Raw genomic sequence first — 18,025 nt, 5'->3', positions numbered from 1 at the left:
AATCCGGCAGGTTAGGACATGGAGAGAGAGCTCGCCGATCAAGCACCTTTTCTTTTTTAACGGAGGAGCGCAGCTTGGCGACGAGACGAATCGACCGCCACTGGCGCCCGTATGCGTTCACTCGTAGCCGCCTCTGCTTCGACTCTGAAGAACAAAACGAACATCTACGTACTGACAGAAGTTGGCATACGCACACATCATCCCAAAAAACAGTTGGATTGCAAGTCGTAGAAGCGACTGTTAGTTTCTGGCTGCGCGAAAAGTCGTAGCCGCCATGTACGAAAACATAGCGAACCGAACTGTTGCCAATTGCATCGCTCTCATCACCTGACGCTGAAAGCTTTGAAAATTGAAGCACAGGCCGGGGGCATGTATGCGTATGTAAAATATCATCCGCGAACTTAATTCCCGAGAGAATTATCGTCGTCTTATCTGCTGCATGCCCCTTCTTGGGCCGCGCGTTAACTAAGACTGGAAATCCGAGTCGTCGCTGAAAGAGATTGCTGAAAGGTGAGGTGTTAAGCAAGATCATTAGAGCAGGATAGCTACGGGCTGAGATTCTAGCTGCACTCGGTAGCAGCTACTAGCATGTTCCTCACCGGACAAAGGATTTTGTTCTACTACCTGGAGGAATAGAGAGAAGCGAGCACTCATGGGCACACTGGTCAAACGTTCAAACACGTTGAGGTGGCCGGTCAAACTTCTAGGGTCCATCACATGTGGAGGTGTTTTTTTCTTGCAAGAGAATGACATGCTGACAGCTGAATGCGAATTTCCCTTGACGTCAGCTTTTCAGTTCTAAATGCACTCGGCCCGTTCAACATCCAAAGGCCCACACACGGTCTCGTCCACGACCCACATCTGTAGCTGCCGGCCTTGCCGCCAACACCGGCGGTCGACCGGCCTCCCTCCGTGCCGCGGCGCTGACCTGTCGTGTCGGCTATCGCGCGAAGCGGACACGCCGCCGCGCAGACCGGCGGGGCGAGCAGTGTTCCCCGCAGCCGCAGGGGGGCGAACCGAACGGCCCGAAGCGTCCGCGCCGCGCCACAGGCCCCGGCAAAGTACTCGCCGATGAGGCCGCCATGGCTCCTCCAGGCTCCATCGACCATCGCTAGCGCAAGCGGCAGGCCATTCGACCCCGCACGCGCACGGCCAGCCCGCACCTTCCTGGGGCTCGGAATGCCATCCTCCTCGCGCGAGCGCTCTCTCGTTGTCTCACGGAGCACCCGCCCCGCGACGGGTTTAGCCCCTGCGCTGCGCTGCGCCTGCGGTACGAACGCCGGCCGCCGCATGACGAATTGGCAATGGCAGGCAGACACAATCAATAGCGGCCGGGATGCATGCGCCTCAACTACCATCGCACTGATTCATCGGATTAGCTTTCAACGGATTAAGGAAGGCATTGGGAGGCGTTGCAAGGTTCGTCAGGCACACGCAAGCTGAAAAATCAGGTGACCTGCGGTGGACGTACCGTCCACCCCTGCGATTTCTCCTTGTTTTCGTTTCTCCCTCCATGGATCATGTCACGGTCTGAAATTTCACACCATGGTCCGGCGATCCATTACTCGTCTTCTCGAATTCTTACAGGATTTTTGGGCTCCTGAGTATGCCGCCGGGAAACGGAGGATCTAGGGTGGATGGTGTTTGAAACGCCGACCGCCCCCGGCCGTTTCTCTCCTAGCTTATGCAACGATGCAACACGGAAGGGAAGATCGAGACGAGCAGCTGCATGCATTTGATTTGCCGTCCGTGAGTTGTGTTTGATCACGAATGTCGAATGAGGAGTTCAGCAGCAAACTACACGCGCCACACGACACGACGGCACGCGGCCATCACCGCTCGCCGTTCCTGCTCGCACGACGAGTTTGGCCGAGCACCACGAGCTCCAGTTGCAAAGCAGCAGACGAGCAAGCATGTTCCCGGCGCGGCGGCACCAGGAAGCCAAACCGTTCCTAGAGGGCCTTCGGCGCGGTCGAAGAAGGATTCCCCAGTACGGCGCCATCGAAGCGGATGCGGCGTGGACGCTCCGGCGAGACGCCGCCTGATGCGCACGCCGCTACGATCAGGGTGGTCGGGGATTGAAATACCGTCCGGGGTGGACGGTAAACGAAATACCGTCCACCCTGGATCGTTTCCGTACGTGGGATCGGATGTGTGCGGCCCTGATTTATCCAATCCCTGGCCCCGTGCCCCCGCCCCCGCCTTCGCCTCTGTTCTGAAGAGCGCCGTCCACGACCCGCGCGGCCCGTAGCTGCAGGCCGGCCTTGCCGCGCCGAGCGCGCTCCATTGGCGCCGACTGAATGCTCCATCCGCCGGGGCGTGGCGGCCGTGGCCTTCACACTCGGCGGCCTAATGGAGCCCTACGCTGAGAGTTGCGAGGACGCCGCCGGCGCCATGCCAGGCCGCGTTCGCGACGGCAGTGCCCGGGCGGCCTGCCTCCGGTCCGCCGCGGCGCCCTTCCGGGGCAAGGCCATGTAGTCGCCACCGTCTGCGCGGAGGAACCTCCCAATCGAGCTAGATGCGCTCGTTGGGCCTCACCGGCGATACCCTGCTTCAGTTAGACGGTCAGCTTGTTCGGATACTAGCAGGATGTAGTAATCGAACAATGAGTACTGCCTGCAGTGCCTGAAACTGCTGTTGGATCTTCGCCTGACAGAGTGACAGTCCGGGCCATATGCAAATGTGGAGTAGCCGGCACTGCAGTCATGCTGAATTCTCAAGATGTTTTCAGCAATCTACTGTTGGACCCGCAGCAAGATCCTGATCTTGTTATAGCTTCAGAGTTTGCAGAGTTATAGCTTCAGAGTTTGCAGACGGCCATGGATACGACGTTGAGCTACGCATGCTGTATCGCTTGGCTTCCGACGGCCCTGCACAAACAGGATCATTCCGCTATTGTATTTTTTTAGTCTCTGATAGCTGCAGATACGATGAGTTCATCACTTCAAACATAAAAGGGGATCGTCGACCAAACACAAACAACAAATTGTCGCTTTTTTTACTGGCCCTCCATTGGCAACTTGGCGTCCGTGGTTCATCCGACGCCCGCTAGCACGTACGGCCATTCGGCCAAGGGACTGAGGCCTGTGATGGCGGTGGCAGAGACTCTGCGCGGCCACCCAACCCGACACGGAGATCCCTCGCCTCTCTCGAGGAGCCACATGCCAGCGATGCGCACTCGCGGAGCGCCCGGCCGGCGGCGGGTTCTGGACTGGACCGCCGCCGGCGACGATTTTGCCCGCACACCGCGAGTGAGCCGCAACAGAAGCAGGCGAGGACGCTTGAACGCTGCGGAGCCGGCCGCCAGGCCGTACCTGTGGGACTCTGCTCCCGGAGGACGCCCGTGATGCTCCAATGCCCCGGCCTGGCGTTGCGCGGCTACTACCAGGTGGACGGTGAAGGAGATACCGTCCGGGGTGGACGGTAAATGAAATACCGTCCACCCTGGATCGTTATCATCCGTTGGATCGGATCTCTGCGGCCGCGATCGACCCAATCGCGGGCCCTGACTCCTCTGTTCTCCTGAGCGCTGGCCGCGACCCGCGCACCATCGGCGTCACCGCGCCGCCCGCTCGCCCAGCCTCTTTCCGAGGGAGCCGTTGGGAGGGTTCTCCTGCGCCCCGTAGCCGCGACATGCTCATGATCAGTTCATCATCAGCAGATGGCGCAGCCGTTGGGAGGGTTCTCCTGCGCCCCGTAGCCGCGGGCGGCGTAGGGGTAGGTGTTCGGGAGGAGCTCCCGTTCGCCGTGGCCGTGCGCGACGTAGGAGGTGGGGTGGCTCTCCGGCGCCCCGCGGCCGCCGGCGACGTTGTGGGGGTGGTTCTCCTGCGCGCCGTGGCCGCCGGCGACGTACTGGTGGGGTTGGTGGTAGGGGGGCGGGTACCGCGGTGGGTAGACCACCGCCTGAGGCCACGAGCGCATGTCGTCGGCGGGCCTCTCCACCTGCTTGGCCGGCGTCACCTCCTGGTGCCCCTGCTTGTCGCCCTCTTCCATTACGCCGCCGTCTCTCTGGTCCTCGGCTGCTGCTTTGCCGTCCTTGGCCGGGCCGACGGAGAGGATGTCCGCGTGCCAGAGCTTGCGCAGCTTGGTCACGAGCTCGATCGGATCCACCAGGCCGACCACCGTCAGTTTGCGCTCCTTCATGTCGATGGCGATCAGGTCGAGGCCTGCGCGATCAGGTTGCCGTTGTCAGAGGCAGAGCTGAGATCATATTCGGGCTTGCTTGTACAAAACAAACAGGAAATAAAACAGCGCAGTGAAATTCCGTCCAATTTTTTTTTTTTAAAAAATCTCAGCGGGTAAAGGAAGGGCGCGAAACTACCGGGGAAATTGGAAACTGCTTTGAGCACCTTGCGCTTCTCCTTGGCGTCGTTCTCGTGCAGGCTCAGCAGCAGCACCACCTTCTGCGGATGCAGCAGGACAACACATCAGCAATCTCGTTAAGCAACCACGAGCATCCAAAAGTAAAGCCGGCCGTAAGCTTCCGGAGAACTGTACAGCTTCACTTCAGAGTAACGAAGCAAGAAATCCCAAATGGTTACCTTGGCGGCCATAGCCATTCCAACCGGGATGAAGCAATCAGCCTATCTGAACCACAACCGCTACACACATATGCAAATCAGGGGCAGAATGTTTTTTCCAGCCGCGACGTCCAAGCACTCCAGTTATATATTCTGCACACCAAATCTCCCCATTCGCCCGTGGAGAGATCGGATTCGCGTTCTAGAACACCACACCTTTTTCCCAATGCAAAACTCCCAAACCTGGATTCGCAGGGCCAACAGGCAATACTAATATCAAGCTGGTTGATTGGCATTGCTAGTTTATTATACTGCTAAAGTAAGGCTCCACGTAGTGCAATGTATCATTAGAGTATAGATTCCTTATTATGACATGCAATTAACAAATGATGGGCACGAGTGGCCGGCCTTTTTAACGGAGGACAACGTGCAACTGGACAGTTGCACGTGGTATTGCTAATTTGCTACTCCTACGTACAAATTGAGTTAGATGACGAATGCCGGCATGAGTCGACATGGCTAGCTTTTATTTTTTTAAATTACACAATACAACTCGAACACTTACGACTCACGTTCACGTACACTCACCCTATGCTAAGGAGAAGGAAATGTACAACTGAATTCACCGTACACCAGCGTCCGTAGGGTAGTAGGTTGGCTTGTATTGTAGCAATTCAAATGGAAAGGCTTAGGGTTTGTTTAGTTCATTTTGGATTTTGGAAGGGAATCTTTCAACATTTGAAGTATTAAATGTATACTAATCACAAAACTGATTATATATCTCATCTGTAAACTACGAGACGAATCTAATGAGTCTAATTAATCCATCATTAGCATATGTTTGCTGTAGATTTACTGTAGCAATATAGTGTCTAATCACGCCCTAATTAGGCTCATTAGATTCGTCTCGTGATTTACAGTTCTTTTGTGTAATACAATTTATTTTTCAACTATATTTAATACACCATGCAGATGATTTACAAAAATTTTAGATTTTAGGATTTTTGATCTAAACACGGCCTAAGCCCGTGAATATGGGCCGAAATAGCCCAGATTACAAATGGCCATTCAAGATCCGTGAGCCCACTTACACGCTCCACCGTGCGCAAAACACAGCCATGGAGCTGCCGGCGTCCCCCGCCGCCTCGGCTCCGGCCTCCGCCGGCGAGCGGTGGCCGCCGCTGGAGTCGAGCCCCGAAGTTTTCAACCAGGTACAGGTACTATCCGTGGCTACCAATTCGATGGTCTCGCTCTCGCCTCCCTGACCTCGTTGCGGCCGCGCGCGCGCGAGCGCAGTTCATGTGGTCGCTGGGCGCACAGGAGGACGAGGCGGAGTTCCACGACGTGTACGGTATCGACGCTGACGCGTTGGATATGGTGCCCCAGCCCGTGCTCGCCGTTATTCTCTGCTTCCCTGATCCACCCCAGGTACGTTGGACATTTTTCCTCCCCGAATCAGGAAAGTAGGCACATCGGACATGCTCGAGAAACTTATTTCCCTCTCGATTTTGGGGAAATTAGGGCTCCGATCCGTTTGTTCACCCAAACCAGCGCGAGCATGAGCAGTTTCCGGATTACTCATCAAGCCTCACCATTGCCAGTCCCCAAACCAGTGCTGAATGTAATACCCTTTTTTTTTGGAAGGGTGGGTGGGGGGGGGGGGGGGGGGGTGTTCTAATTGCAGGAGTGCAAGCAATGATGCGGCATTGAGGCAACACCTCTTGCTGGAGTGCAGTCGCCTGATTTGTCACCAAGTTTACTATAACTTGTGCTTGTAAGTATATAAACCCTCAGATGATAATGATATCACCCTGAACACTGGCAGTCTTGGCACGGCATGTTAGTGATGACTGATAAGTACACACACAGACAAGTTTTCCCATGATGTGTGTGCAACAAAACTCATCCGATTATGGATGTACTGTTTTGTTTTGTATAGAGATGTATTAATTTTTAATGTGGATTGTGCATAACTTTCCTTTGCTTTTTTCTGACTTTCTGAGCTAGTAGGCAAGTTCAGTCCTTTGTTGAAATGCAATCTTGTTCCACTGCAGGATGCAAGTTACTCTTCAGACCTACTCTCATCTTATGGAGAGAAGGTGAGTGATTATGTTCCTTGTAGATGCCAGTTTTCTTCATATCATGGCAAACTCCAGATGGTTTACATAAACCAGCACTTTTCCCTTATTGCTCATATTTGTTTCATATCTTGTATAGCAGGAAACACATGATCAGGTTTACTTCATTAAACAGATTGAATCATTGGGAAATGCTTGTGGAACTATCGCTCTAATCCATGCTGTTGGAAATTCGTATTCAGAAATCAATTTAGGTAACTTCAAACTACTATATCTAGCATACCAAATTCTTTATAATATACTTGGTATCTCTCTTGTTCTCCCCCTTGTTTCTTAAATGAAGGAACCTATCTGGTCCATTGTAGTGGAGAATTCATGCTTGGACGTGTTCTTCAAATCAACTGCTAGCATGGACCCATACGAGGTTCTTGTTTGTTTCGTCAGAATCTGTGCTCATTACCAGGTTACACTGATCAGTCTTACAGTTTTTTCATTTTACCCCATGCCATGCTTTTCAGCGTGCTTTGTTTCTTGAGAAGGATGATGCCATGGCAAAGGCTCACTCATTGGCCGCCAGTGCTGGTGTCACAGAGGTACTGCCGTACTACTTTCCTTGTGTATGTGAACTGGGTTTCAAACTTGAAACTGGGAGACATTAAAGAACAGATATCCTCTGCAATCTGCGTATAGGTCCATAGGGGTATACAGTTATACAGTTCTTTGATCCTTGAAACCTTCTTTTTCATGTGTTATGTTAGTATAACTTTAAATTTCTGGGTGCTGGGCGGGACAGAAAAAGTGTCTGTGAGCTTAAACCTGCCATTTTAGTTTATAAATAAAGTTTTTTTCACACCTTGGTGTATATGTTATTAAAGAGAAGAACGAACCAAGTACAAAATCAACCCCAACCGTTAACAGTTTAGTAACATACATGCTACTGGGGCACTGACTCAAAAAATATAAACAATCTGTATAGAGGAAGTATTGTCATGATTATTGTCACTCTTAAAAAAAAGGACGTACCCAGTGCCGTAGGCTCCCGCACTGTGCGGGGTCTGGGGGAGGTTATTAGCGCTCTTAAGTCGAAGATAAATAAATAAGTTTGTACTTTATACACAGTATGCTTACAGTTTGTACTTTGTACATGTTATGCTTATCAACACAAGTTTGTACTTTATACACAGTATGCTTACAGTTTGTACTTTGTATATGCTTACCAACGGGTTTCACATTGAGTTTTCAAGAAGTAAAGAAAAAAATAAGCGAGATATTTTCTCTGATTTTTTTCGTTGCCATTTTTCATTGATATTGACTTGGGTCTCTTTTTGCCAGCTCTGTGATGTTGTGGAAGAGCACTACATTTGTTTTGTGGCTGTCAATGGTTAGGCCAAACTTTTTAATGTCCATTTGTCAGTTTTTCATGTATTTGCACATCAAAGAAATGAACTCAATTGACTTGTAGGAACACTTAATGAGCTTGATGGAATGAAGGATGGACCTATAAAGCATGGCTCATCTTCTTCTAAAAGTTTACTGCAGGTACTGCAAGTTTAGGTTCTGTTTCCACTTCCTGTAGCATTTCCTTAAATTGGGTGCTCCTTTACTATGTGTTGGAATATAAGTGAATTGCCCACCTCTTCCCATCAGCTTAAGCTTTTGGGTTGAATTGGTTGGTGCATGCTACTCAATATTATGGTTCCAACCTCCAAATCATGGTTGCCTCAAAACTTTGCAAGTTTGCATATGCGATCCATTTATTGTTAGACTATAAAGGTTAAATAAATCTGAACATACGAAATAGATAACATAAACTTGTGGCCTTCATGTTGGTCATCAGAATTTGCAATTATATGTTTCCTGCCTACAATGATAACTGTATACTGTATTGTACCAGGATGCTGTAACTGTCATTAAGGGCATCATGCGCAACATTCCTGATTCCATCAGCTTCAATCTCATGGTGCTATCAAGAAAGCAAAATAATGCTGGTACCGCTTCTTAAGCCAGTGACCGGTGGAAAACATGGTTGAGAAGTGATAGGATTAAGCTAGCACTTGTATCTTATTTTCCTGCATTTACTTTCTGCAGTGTGAGTTGCCTTGGCTCTCAAGTTGATCGTGAGATGCTTTTGGCTGAAGTGTCAAGCTTTATGCTTTTGTGAGGAGTAGGTGAAGGCTCTGCCTATATAAGCAGCAGCCCTCTCCCTTGTATGCACTGATTTGTTGCTTTGATTCAATGAAGTGGCCCTTTGGTCAAGCTGACCTCCGGGCTTTCCACCAAATTCTCATGACTGGGCCAACAATTGGTATCTAGAGCCTAGGGTTTTAGCTGTTCCGCCTAGCCGCCGCCACCATGTCCCCACCTCTAGCGAGCGTGCTCGGCGTGCTGCCGATGCAGCCAAGGGGAAGAAGCCTCAGTCTCCCAGCGGCAAGCATGCCGGCGCTGAGGGTCCAGCGACCCTGGAGGAGCGTCTGGCAGCCGCGGAGGCTGTGGCTGCGGAGGCAGCAGTGGCGGCCGCGCAGGCAGCAGAAGCGGCCAAGGCCGCGGTTGCTGCGGCGGCGGCGCTGCGCAAGGAGGTGAAGCTGGAGGCGGAGGGGTTTGTAGGATCGCCCAGCCCGGAGCGCCGTCGTCGCGTCTCGCCGTCGCCAGAGTGCCGTCGCGGTCGTCGCGGGCACTCTCCGATCGTGCAGGTGTACCGCGATCCCGGCGGCGGATGGCCGCAATTCACACACGCCAACTACCACGACTGGAGCCTGCTGATGAAGGTGAAGCTCCAGGCGCGGGGACTCTGGGATGCGGTCCGCTACGGCAACGTGGACTACGACGAGGATCGGCGCGCCCTGGAGGCCCTCTGCGCCACCGTTCCGCCGGAGGTGGGGGCATCCATCGCCAACAAGCCCACGGCGAAGTATGCTTGGGAGGCAATCGCGACGAGGCGTCGGCGGCGAGCGCGTCCAGCGCGCCACTCTGCAGCGGCTCCGAGGTGAGTGGGAAAGTCTCACCTTTCGGCCGGGGGATCAAGTCGAGGACTTTGCCCTCCGCCTCACCAACCTGAAGGAGCAGATGGCGATCAACGGCGACACCGACCTGGACGAAAGGCGTGACGTGGAGAAGCTCCTCCGGTGCGTGCCGAAGAAGTTCGAGTTGCTGGTCATCTCCATCGAGACCCTCCTCGACCTCGACACGCTCACCATCGAGGGTGTCACTGGGCGTCTCAAGGTAGTCCAGGATCGTGATCGTGCGCCGGAGACGGAGGCGGCCTCCGGCAAGCTGTTGTACACTGCCGAGCAGTGGCGGGCCTTCGAGAAGGAGGAGGGCGCCGGGTCGTCGAGGGATGGTGATCGCCGGCGTCGCCCCCGTGGTGGCAAGAAGAACAAGGCCAAGGGCGACGATCAAGGCGGCGGCGCAGATCGAGGTGGGGGAAAGGTGGGAGCTGGAGGCGATCGGCGGCAGAATTGCGACGACCTCTGCCTCAACTGCAATCGCGCCGGCCACTGGGCACGCGATTGCCCCCAACCTCGTCGCGATCGTGGTGGTGCGGCGCACATGTCGGAGGTTGAGGAAGACCACGCGCTGTTCCTCGCGTGCGGGTTCCCGGAGCTCGATGCGGACGGCGGCGAGGGGCAAGCTTCGACCTTTTTCGCCAAGTCGACCAACCTCGCCATCGACGAGCCCAAGGCGAACACTTTCCTGCACAGCGAGACCGGTGGCGGCGAGAAGCTTGATGGGTGGTACCTGGACATCGGTGCAACTCACCATATGACTGGCCGTCGCGTGCTGTTCACCGACCTGGACACATCATCCAGAGGCACGGTGAGGTTCGGCGATGAGTCAAAGGTGGAGATTCATGGTGTCGGCTCCATCATCTTCGAGGCCAAGACTGGCGAGCACAGGGTGCTCCACGGGGTGTACTACATCCCGGCGCTGCGCAATTCCTTCATGAGCCTGGGGCTTCTTGATGAAGGAGGATCCAAGGTGTTGATCGAGCACGGCATCCTGAGGATCTGGGATCACCGCTGGCGCCTTCTCGTCAAGGTACGGCGCGGCGCCAACCACCTCTACGTCCTCGACATCAACACGGCCAAGCCCCTGTGCCTTCCCGCCCGCAAGGATGATGAAGCCTGGCGCTGGCACGAGCGGTACGGCCACCTCCACTTCGACGCTCTGCACCGGCTGTCCAAGCACGGCATGGCGCGCGGGCTGCCGGAGATCGACCACGTCGCCCAGTTCTGCGACACGTGCGTCATCACCAAGCACCCCCGCGCCCTGTTCCCGTCGGAGGCCCAGTACCGCGCGCAGGACCCGTTGGAGCTCGTCCACGGCGACCTGTGTGGCCCCATCTCGCCGGCGACTCCCGGTGGCAGGCGCTACTTCCTGTTGCTGGTCGACGACGCCACGCGGTACATGTGGGTGGCGCTCCTGACGACGAAGTACATGACTGCAGACGCGATCAAGCATTTGCAGGCCGTGGTGGAGAAGCAGAGCGGCAAGAAACTGCGGACGCTGCGCACGGACAACGGGAGGAAGTTCACCGTCGGCGAGTTCACGGCGTATTGCGCGGAGGAGGGGATTCAGCGCCACTACAGCGTCCCCTACTCGCCGCAGCAGAATGGCGTCGTGGAGCGCCGGAACCAGACCGTGGTCGCCATGGCGCGGGCTCTGCTGAAGCAGAGAGGCCTGCCAGCGCGCTTCTGGGGAGAAGCGGTGGTGACCGCCGTTCACTTGCTGAACAGGGCTCTGACCAAGGCGCTGCAGGGCATGACGCCTTACGAGGCCTAGCACAGCAAGGCACCGCAGGTGAAGCACCTGCGCACGTTTGGCTGCATCGCCTACACCAAGGATCTGTTGCAGCTCAAGAAGCTCGACAATCGCAGCTGCCCCGGCATCTTCATCGGCTACGCTGATGGCGCCATGGCGTACCGCGTCCTCGACCCCGAGACGCAACGCGTGCGCGTCTCGCGCGACGTCGTCTTCGACGAGAGTCGCGGGTGGGACTGGATCAAGGCCGGCGGCGGGCAAAGCTCCGGCAGACGAGGAGTTCGGCTCCGGGGGAGCGTGCACGCCTTCATCGGGCCTGGCCTCGACCCCTGCTGCGTCGCGTTCGCCGTCCTCTGTTCTGTCTCCTGGGGAGCAGAGCAGTGCCGGAGCAGAGGAAGAGGCGGATACTCTGCTCCAGGCGTCCCCGATCACGCCGGCGGCGGGTTCCTCTGCTCCAATCCCTCCAATCGAGCTGGCTACGCCGCTGGAGGATGACGAGGACCGGCTGGACGCCTACTATGACGCCGAGCCCCTGCGCTACCGCACGGTGACGAACATTGTCGGGGACGAGTCGCCACCAGGCATGGCGTCCCGCCATTGCGCCTAGCTCCACCTCACGCCGGGGAGCCCACCAACCATTCGGAGGCCAGGGGCCATCCAGCGTGGGAGGCGGCGATGAAGCAGGAGCTCCAGGCTGTTGAGAAGAACAAGACCTGGGAGCTCGTGGACCTCCCCGCCGGCCACCGCCCAATCTCTCTGAAGTGGGTCTTCAAGCTCAAGAAGGATGAGAAGGGGGTGGTGACCAAGCACAAAGCGAGGCTGGTGGTGCGCGGCTTCGTGCAGCAAGAAGGCATCAATTTCGATGATGCTTTCGCGCCGGTTGCAAGGATGGAATCAGTGCGGGTTCTCCTTGCGCTGGCGGCGCAGGAGGGGTGGAAGGTGCATCACATGGACGTGAAGTCCGCCTTCCTCAACGGCGACCTCAAGGAGGAGGTGTACGTGCGCCAGCCGCCTGGCTTCGCCGTCGCCGGAGAAGAAGGGAAGGTGTACCGCCTCAAGAAGGCGTTGTACGGGTTGAGGCAAGCGCCGCGCGCCTGGAACGCGAAGCTGGACATCACGCTGAAGAAGATGGGGTTCCAGCAGAGCGCACACGAGGCGGCGGTGTACAGGCGCGGCAACGGGGAGGATCTGCTGCTGGTCGGCGTCTACGTCGACGACCTCATCATCACCGGCGCGGATGGAAGAGGGGTGGAGGATTTCAAGGCCGCCATGAAGGATCGCTTCGAGATGAGTGATCTCGGCCGCCTCTGCTTCTATCTCGGCGTCGAGATCCGCCAGGATGCCAAGGGCATCATGCTGTGCCAATCCAACTACGCGCAGCACATCCTCGAGCTCGGGAACATGCAGGGCTGCAATCCTGCGGCCACCCTGATGGAGGAGAAACTGAAGCTCAGCAGGGAGAGCACCGCAGAGGAGGTGGACGCGACTCTGTACCGGCGACTCATGGGGAGCTTGCGGTACCTGGTACATACTCGGCCGGACCTGGCGTTCGCCGTCGGGTACCTGAGCCGATTCATGCAGCGGCCCACGGTGGAGCATTAGCAGGCCGCCAAGCGCGTGCTCCGCTATGTGGCCGGGACGCTGGACTACGGGAGGGCTCCGAACACAGTGCGCCTCATCGGCTACAGCGACAGCGACTTGGCCGGTGACGTCGACACCAGCAAGAGCACCAGCGGCACCATGTTCTTCCTCAGGAGCTGCTTGGTGTGCTGGCAGTCCGTCAAGCAGAAGGTGGTGGCCTTGTCAAGCTGTGAAGCTGAGTACATTGCCGCCACCACTGCATCAACACAAGCACTCTGGCTTGCAAGGCTGCTCGGGGAGCTCCTGGGCAGAGAAGTGGAGGTGGTGGAGCTAAAGGTGGACAGCAAGTCTGCACTCGCCCTGGCCAAGAACCCGGTCTTCCACGACAGGAGCAAGCACATCAAGACTAAGTTCCATTTTATCAGGGACTGTCTGGAGGAGGGGAGCATCAAGACCAGCCACATTCCCACTGCCGACCAGCTGGCTGACATTCTCACTAAGTCTCTGGGCAAGGCCAAGTTCCAGGAGATGAGGGAGAGGATTGGCCTGAAGAAGATTGTTTAGTGCTAGGCTTAAGGGGGAGATTGATAGGATTAAGCTAGCACTTGTATCTTATTTTCCTGCATTTACTTTCTGCAGTGTGAGTTGCCTTGGCTCTCAAGTTGATCGTGAGATGCTTTTGGCTGAAGTGTCAAGCTTTATGCTTTTGTGAGGAGTAGGTGAAGGCTCTGCCTATATAAGCAGCAGCCCTCTCCCTTGTATGCACTGATTTGTTGCTTTGATTCAATGAAGCGGCCCTTTGGTCAAGCTGACCTCCGGGCTTTCCACCAAATTCTCATGACTGGGCCAACAAGAAGAATGCAATTAAAAGAATGGGTGTTAGGGATTGAGCTGCTATGAACTTTCCTTTCTCCTTTCTCCGTCTTAAAGGTACTATTTAGATGAAACTCAGTCAAATTTCTGGTTGTAGCAACATTTACTCTAGTTGGCAGATCTCGGTGAATGCAAATGGCTTTTGGTTAATAGTTATCTCCTAAATTGAGTTATTCTCGTGATGCTTTTGATATCAAAGCTAGTCACTATGCTTTTGATGAAGTCCGCAGAAGCCTTATTTTAGCATGAGAGCATGACTCTGTTCATTATTAGTTTTATCAAGGCTTCTGAAACAGTCTAAACTTAGCTTGAGAAGTCTGAGAATCATGTATCCTTACTTTGGTTCAGATTCTACAGAGTACTAAAACTTTAGACATAGATGAGGCTTCAGCCTCCACCAGTTGTCACCTCTTTCAGTGGGAACCAGTTCAGCATCCTAGGTAGATCCCTAGTCTTTGTGCAGCTAATAACTGGACCAAGCTGACCTTGACTAGTACTCCCTACGTTTCAAATTATAGGTCGTTTTTTTCTGGATATATAAATTTTGATATGCATTTAGATATAAACTATATTTAGATACATAGTAAAATTGATGTATCTAGAAAAGTCAGAACGACCTATAATTTGGAACGGAGGGAGTAGAAATGACATTAGTTTGCAAGAGGATACCAAAAATATCCTGATACATTCACACTTAGATCCATTTGATTCTGAGGTGAATACATCCATCTGTTTGGTCATGGAAAAATAAAATTGCTAGCATAGGAGCTAGGTGGTGAAAATATCAACTACTCACTGGCTGGCCGACCAGACTGCCTATGTGAATTTATGAAGTTGCCACACAGCCACAGGGCTCCTGTGTTTGTGTGTCGCATTTTTTAGCGGCAATTGCCAGAAAAGGGCAATTATCTGGGCGAGAAGATATAGCCGTGAGCCTTCGACGATCATCAAGGCTCTATCCATTGGCCCTGTTGCTTTTCTGTGGTCGTGTGTGTTCACTCAAGCACCTCCACTTGTTGGCATGTTGGGTCCTAAGGCACGTGTTCTACATACTAGCTGTACTATACTGGGCTATACTACCAGGTAATCGACCTTTTAGATATCATAATCAGATCAGAATTGTATATAATCACTACTGAATCAGTACCAGATTATGGATTTTCATGACCTGAGATCAGGCACATTTTTAGATAAAAGAATTCTTTGTTCTGGCCTTGCATAAGGCATGCACTTAACCATTCCTTATGAGAGTCATTGCTTATAGCTGTGGTGTAGAACTAGAGAAATAAATATATAAGCGAATCAGGACTTCAACAGATAGCAGAGGCTCCAAGTAACTAAAACCAAAGCAAAATCCCAATCTCATAGCCTGTTAATAAACACCCACCCATGCGTGAAGAAGATCCCTATAATCATCTCCTCCAAGGTACGGTATGCCCAATTCATCCGTGCTTCAGGTCTCCATAATCATAGTCTCTATGGTACGGGTTTGTCCATTAAATCTGTGCCTGAGCATCTGGAACCTGGATGGATGAGTTTTCTTCTGCCCCAGCGATCAGTGCAATGCATCCAGCCCATCTCAACACATGCGACTAGAGACCACGGGGCCAGTGGCCATGATCATCTGGCCCAGTTGCCACTGTAGCATTGAACCAGGTCAGCCACTAGCGCAACAAGGGTTGCGTGTCTGTGTTGCAGTACTGAATGTTTCCGTTATTATATTCTAAAATAAAATTATATATTATATTCTAAAATAAAAATATACACTAAAAGGTCTCCAGTTCAGTTGTCCTGCAGGTGCCAAAAGGCATGACTAAAGTCACCCCAAAAAAGAGCAGTTTTGTCAGCTTCAGCAGCCAAAACCGGACATCCCTCTTTGCAACTGATGATGCCCCCCCCCCCCCCCCCCCCCCCCACTTGCCTCTGGTTCGGCTGGCTCTTCGGTGCCAACCCAACCCTGCAATGTGGATGCCTCTTGCCTCATGTACTTTTCTCTTCTCTCTTTCGCTTGCATACTTTTTCTCTGCTTTCTTTGGCTGCAGATTCAGTAATCAGCAGGGCCTATAAATACCACCCTTGGGATGCACATTTGCTGTACTGGAAACACAAACACTTCAAGGAAGAGCATTAGAGTACGCATTGTCAACCTGTTAGTTTGGAGTTTCAGGGTGAGGCCTGGCCTGCTTCTCACCAATATACATGGCAAGCCACCTGCAGCTGCCAAGTGGGTCATGGCTGTCGTCGCACACATTGCCTGTGATCAACATTGACCGGCTGAGCATTGGCGAGGCAATGAGGGCGCTTGTCATCCAGGAGATTGTGCTGGCATGCCGCGAGCAGGGATGCTTCCAGGTTAGTGCAAGCTTGTTGTTTGTTGCTCTGCCCTCCCAAACACTTGTCGCTGGCAATGGCACTGAACTCCAGCTGCACTTGGAAAGCTGATGCAACCTGACCAACTTGCTTACAATCACTGTTAAAAGAAAGTCAGTACTGATCAAGGAACAAAAATCCACATGCAGCAGAAAATTCAGATGGCTGGATGTCGATGCTGATACCATCTTACTGACACTAACAGGTGGTAAACCATGGCATCAGAAAAAGTCTGTCATGAAGGGCGCCCTCGAAGCTGCCTCAGAGTTCTTTGAACTTTCCACGGAGCATAAAGAGATGTTTGCGTCAGCTGACATCCAACAACCTATCAGATATGACACAAGCTCAAGGGATGGGATCAGCACGGCCAGATCACTCCTGAAGCACTATGCTAATCCCCTGGAAGACTGGGTCCAATTCTGGCCAATAAACCCGCCAACATACAGGTAATCTGCAGAATTCTTTCACTTCAGCACATCTTGATCTGCCATCTACTCCAGTGGCCCAATTGTTTTTCTTCAAATAAAATTTCTCACTAGGAAGAAGATGGGGGATTATGCTGCTGAGATACAAGGAGTGTCAATGCAACTTATGGAAGCAATTTTTGAAGGTCTCGGGTTAGGACCACTGTACCTCCAAGAAAAACTTGAGAATGGAGTGCAGTTCCTGGCCTTGAATAACTATCCACAATTTTCACTCTGCGGTGACAAGGTCGGATTGGCTTCTCATTCCGATTACGGTTTCATAACCATCCTTCTGCAGAGCTCCGCAGGGCTTGAAGTCATGCACCATGAAGACAACACCTGGACAGCGGTCCCTGCAATCCCTGGAGCCCTCCACGTTCATATCGGGGACAACCTGGAAGTTTTGAGCAATGGACAGCTCAAGTCTCTTGTCCACCGGGCCATTCTAAATCCTGATGAATCACGAATTTCTATTGCCAGCATCCATGGTCTCTCCATGGATGAAAAAGTCCACTGTGCCAAGGAGCTAGTCGATGAGAAGCACCCGGAAATGTACAAGGAAAGCAGCTTCCAGGACTTCCTTGACTTCCTGCCATCTAACATGAACAATTATAAGAGGTTTGTTGAGAGCCTCAAGATTGACAGAGATGAATAACAAAAAATGTAATTCTGCTGCACCAGAACATATCTAAATTGCATTCTTCAGAAAAGAGTGTAAACTATCTAAGATATATTTTAGGTATCTTCAACTGCATCTTCAACGGGAGTATCTATATGATGCAATGCTGCTACATTTTCATAAATCATAATATAGAAAACGCAGTTGCTGCGGATATGCACTGTGAAGCTCCTCTCCTCATTGATGTCCATTACGGAGGATTGTACATATTTACCATCATGTTGTGTACCTTTGTATATATTGGTAATTCACTATACATACGAGTATATATATGGTTAACAATAGTGAGAAGTATGGGAGTATTGTACCAGACTTCTGGTAGAGCTCGATAGAAAAAGTGTAGCAAGCTTGTCTTTTATGCCTTTATGCTGCATAGCTGCATGTCCCTTTCATGAAAAAGGAGGATCAAGGGAATCCTGCTAAGCGTTTCAGGTAGTTTGTTTGGTCTTAGACTATGTGTCTGTCAATGCAATCAATTATGAGTTTCGAGATGTGGTCAGAATTATTGGCCGACAAGCCAAAGTGAAAGGCGTAAAATGCTACTCCCTCCGTATCGTTTTAAATGTCGTTTCCGACAGCTATAGGAAAAATAAAAAACCTGTGAAATTCCATCGATACCCTTGCTCCAATCAGCCCCACGGTAGTGTCCTCTGTTTCTGTTGCTCGGATCCGTTTCGTGCTGCTACCGGCGGCCGCCGCCTG

At 52.7% G+C, this 18,025-nt stretch overlaps 2 protein-coding genes and 1 pseudogene across 7 annotated transcripts; 2 read left to right on the top strand and 1 right to left on the bottom strand.

Annotated features, from left to right (window-relative positions):
* Positions 1–2,945: 2,945 nt before the first annotated feature.
* On the bottom strand, positions 2,946–4,730 carry LOC120682882 (heavy metal-associated isoprenylated plant protein 39-like). The gene is made up of 3 exons (XM_039964907.1): positions 4,542–4,730; positions 4,322–4,403; positions 2,946–4,166 (listed from the first exon to the last, which is right to left on the bottom strand). Exons 1-3 carry the CDS (start codon positions 4,557–4,559, stop codon positions 3,655–3,657), a joined length of 612 nt encoding a protein of 203 aa, XP_039820841.1. The 5' UTR covers positions 4,560–4,730; the 3' UTR covers positions 2,946–3,654.
* Positions 4,731–5,583: 853 nt separating this feature from the next.
* Positions 5,584–15,635, top strand: LOC120681433 (ubiquitin carboxyl-terminal hydrolase 3-like). 6 transcript variants are annotated; one of them, XR_005677869.1, is made up of 11 exons: positions 5,584–5,737; positions 5,817–5,948; positions 6,575–6,619; positions 6,738–6,852; positions 6,964–7,022; positions 7,117–7,191; positions 7,931–7,979; positions 8,061–8,137; positions 8,493–8,586; positions 13,730–13,867; positions 15,597–15,635. XR_005677869.1 is itself a non-coding variant. In XM_039962928.1 (10 exons), the coding sequence occupies exons 1-10, from the start codon at positions 5,639–5,641 to the stop codon at positions 15,621–15,623; spliced, it is 777 nt and encodes a 258-aa protein (XP_039818862.1). In that variant the 5' UTR covers positions 5,584–5,638; the 3' UTR covers positions 15,624–15,635. The 6 variants fall into 6 exon arrangements, 4 of the variants coding, with proteins under 4 accessions (XP_039818862.1, XP_039818863.1, XP_039818865.1 ...); XR_005677870.1 differs by having other exon boundaries at positions 15,592–15,635; XM_039962928.1 differs by lacking the exon at positions 13,730–13,867 and having other exon boundaries at positions 15,592–15,635.
* A 93-nt stretch (positions 15,636–15,728) lies between these two features.
* Positions 15,729–17,614, top strand: LOC120681432 (annotated as a pseudogene).
* The last annotated feature ends 411 nt before the right edge of the window (positions 17,615–18,025 follow it).

Source organism: Panicum virgatum, chromosome 7N (assembly GCF_016808335.1).
Source record: "Panicum virgatum strain AP13 chromosome 7N, P.virgatum_v5, whole genome shotgun sequence".
Taxonomy (NCBI): Eukaryota; Viridiplantae; Streptophyta; class Magnoliopsida; order Poales; family Poaceae; genus Panicum; species Panicum virgatum.
The sequence above is the reverse complement of the archived record's forward strand: the minus strand, read 5'-3'. Positions and strand labels throughout refer to the sequence as shown.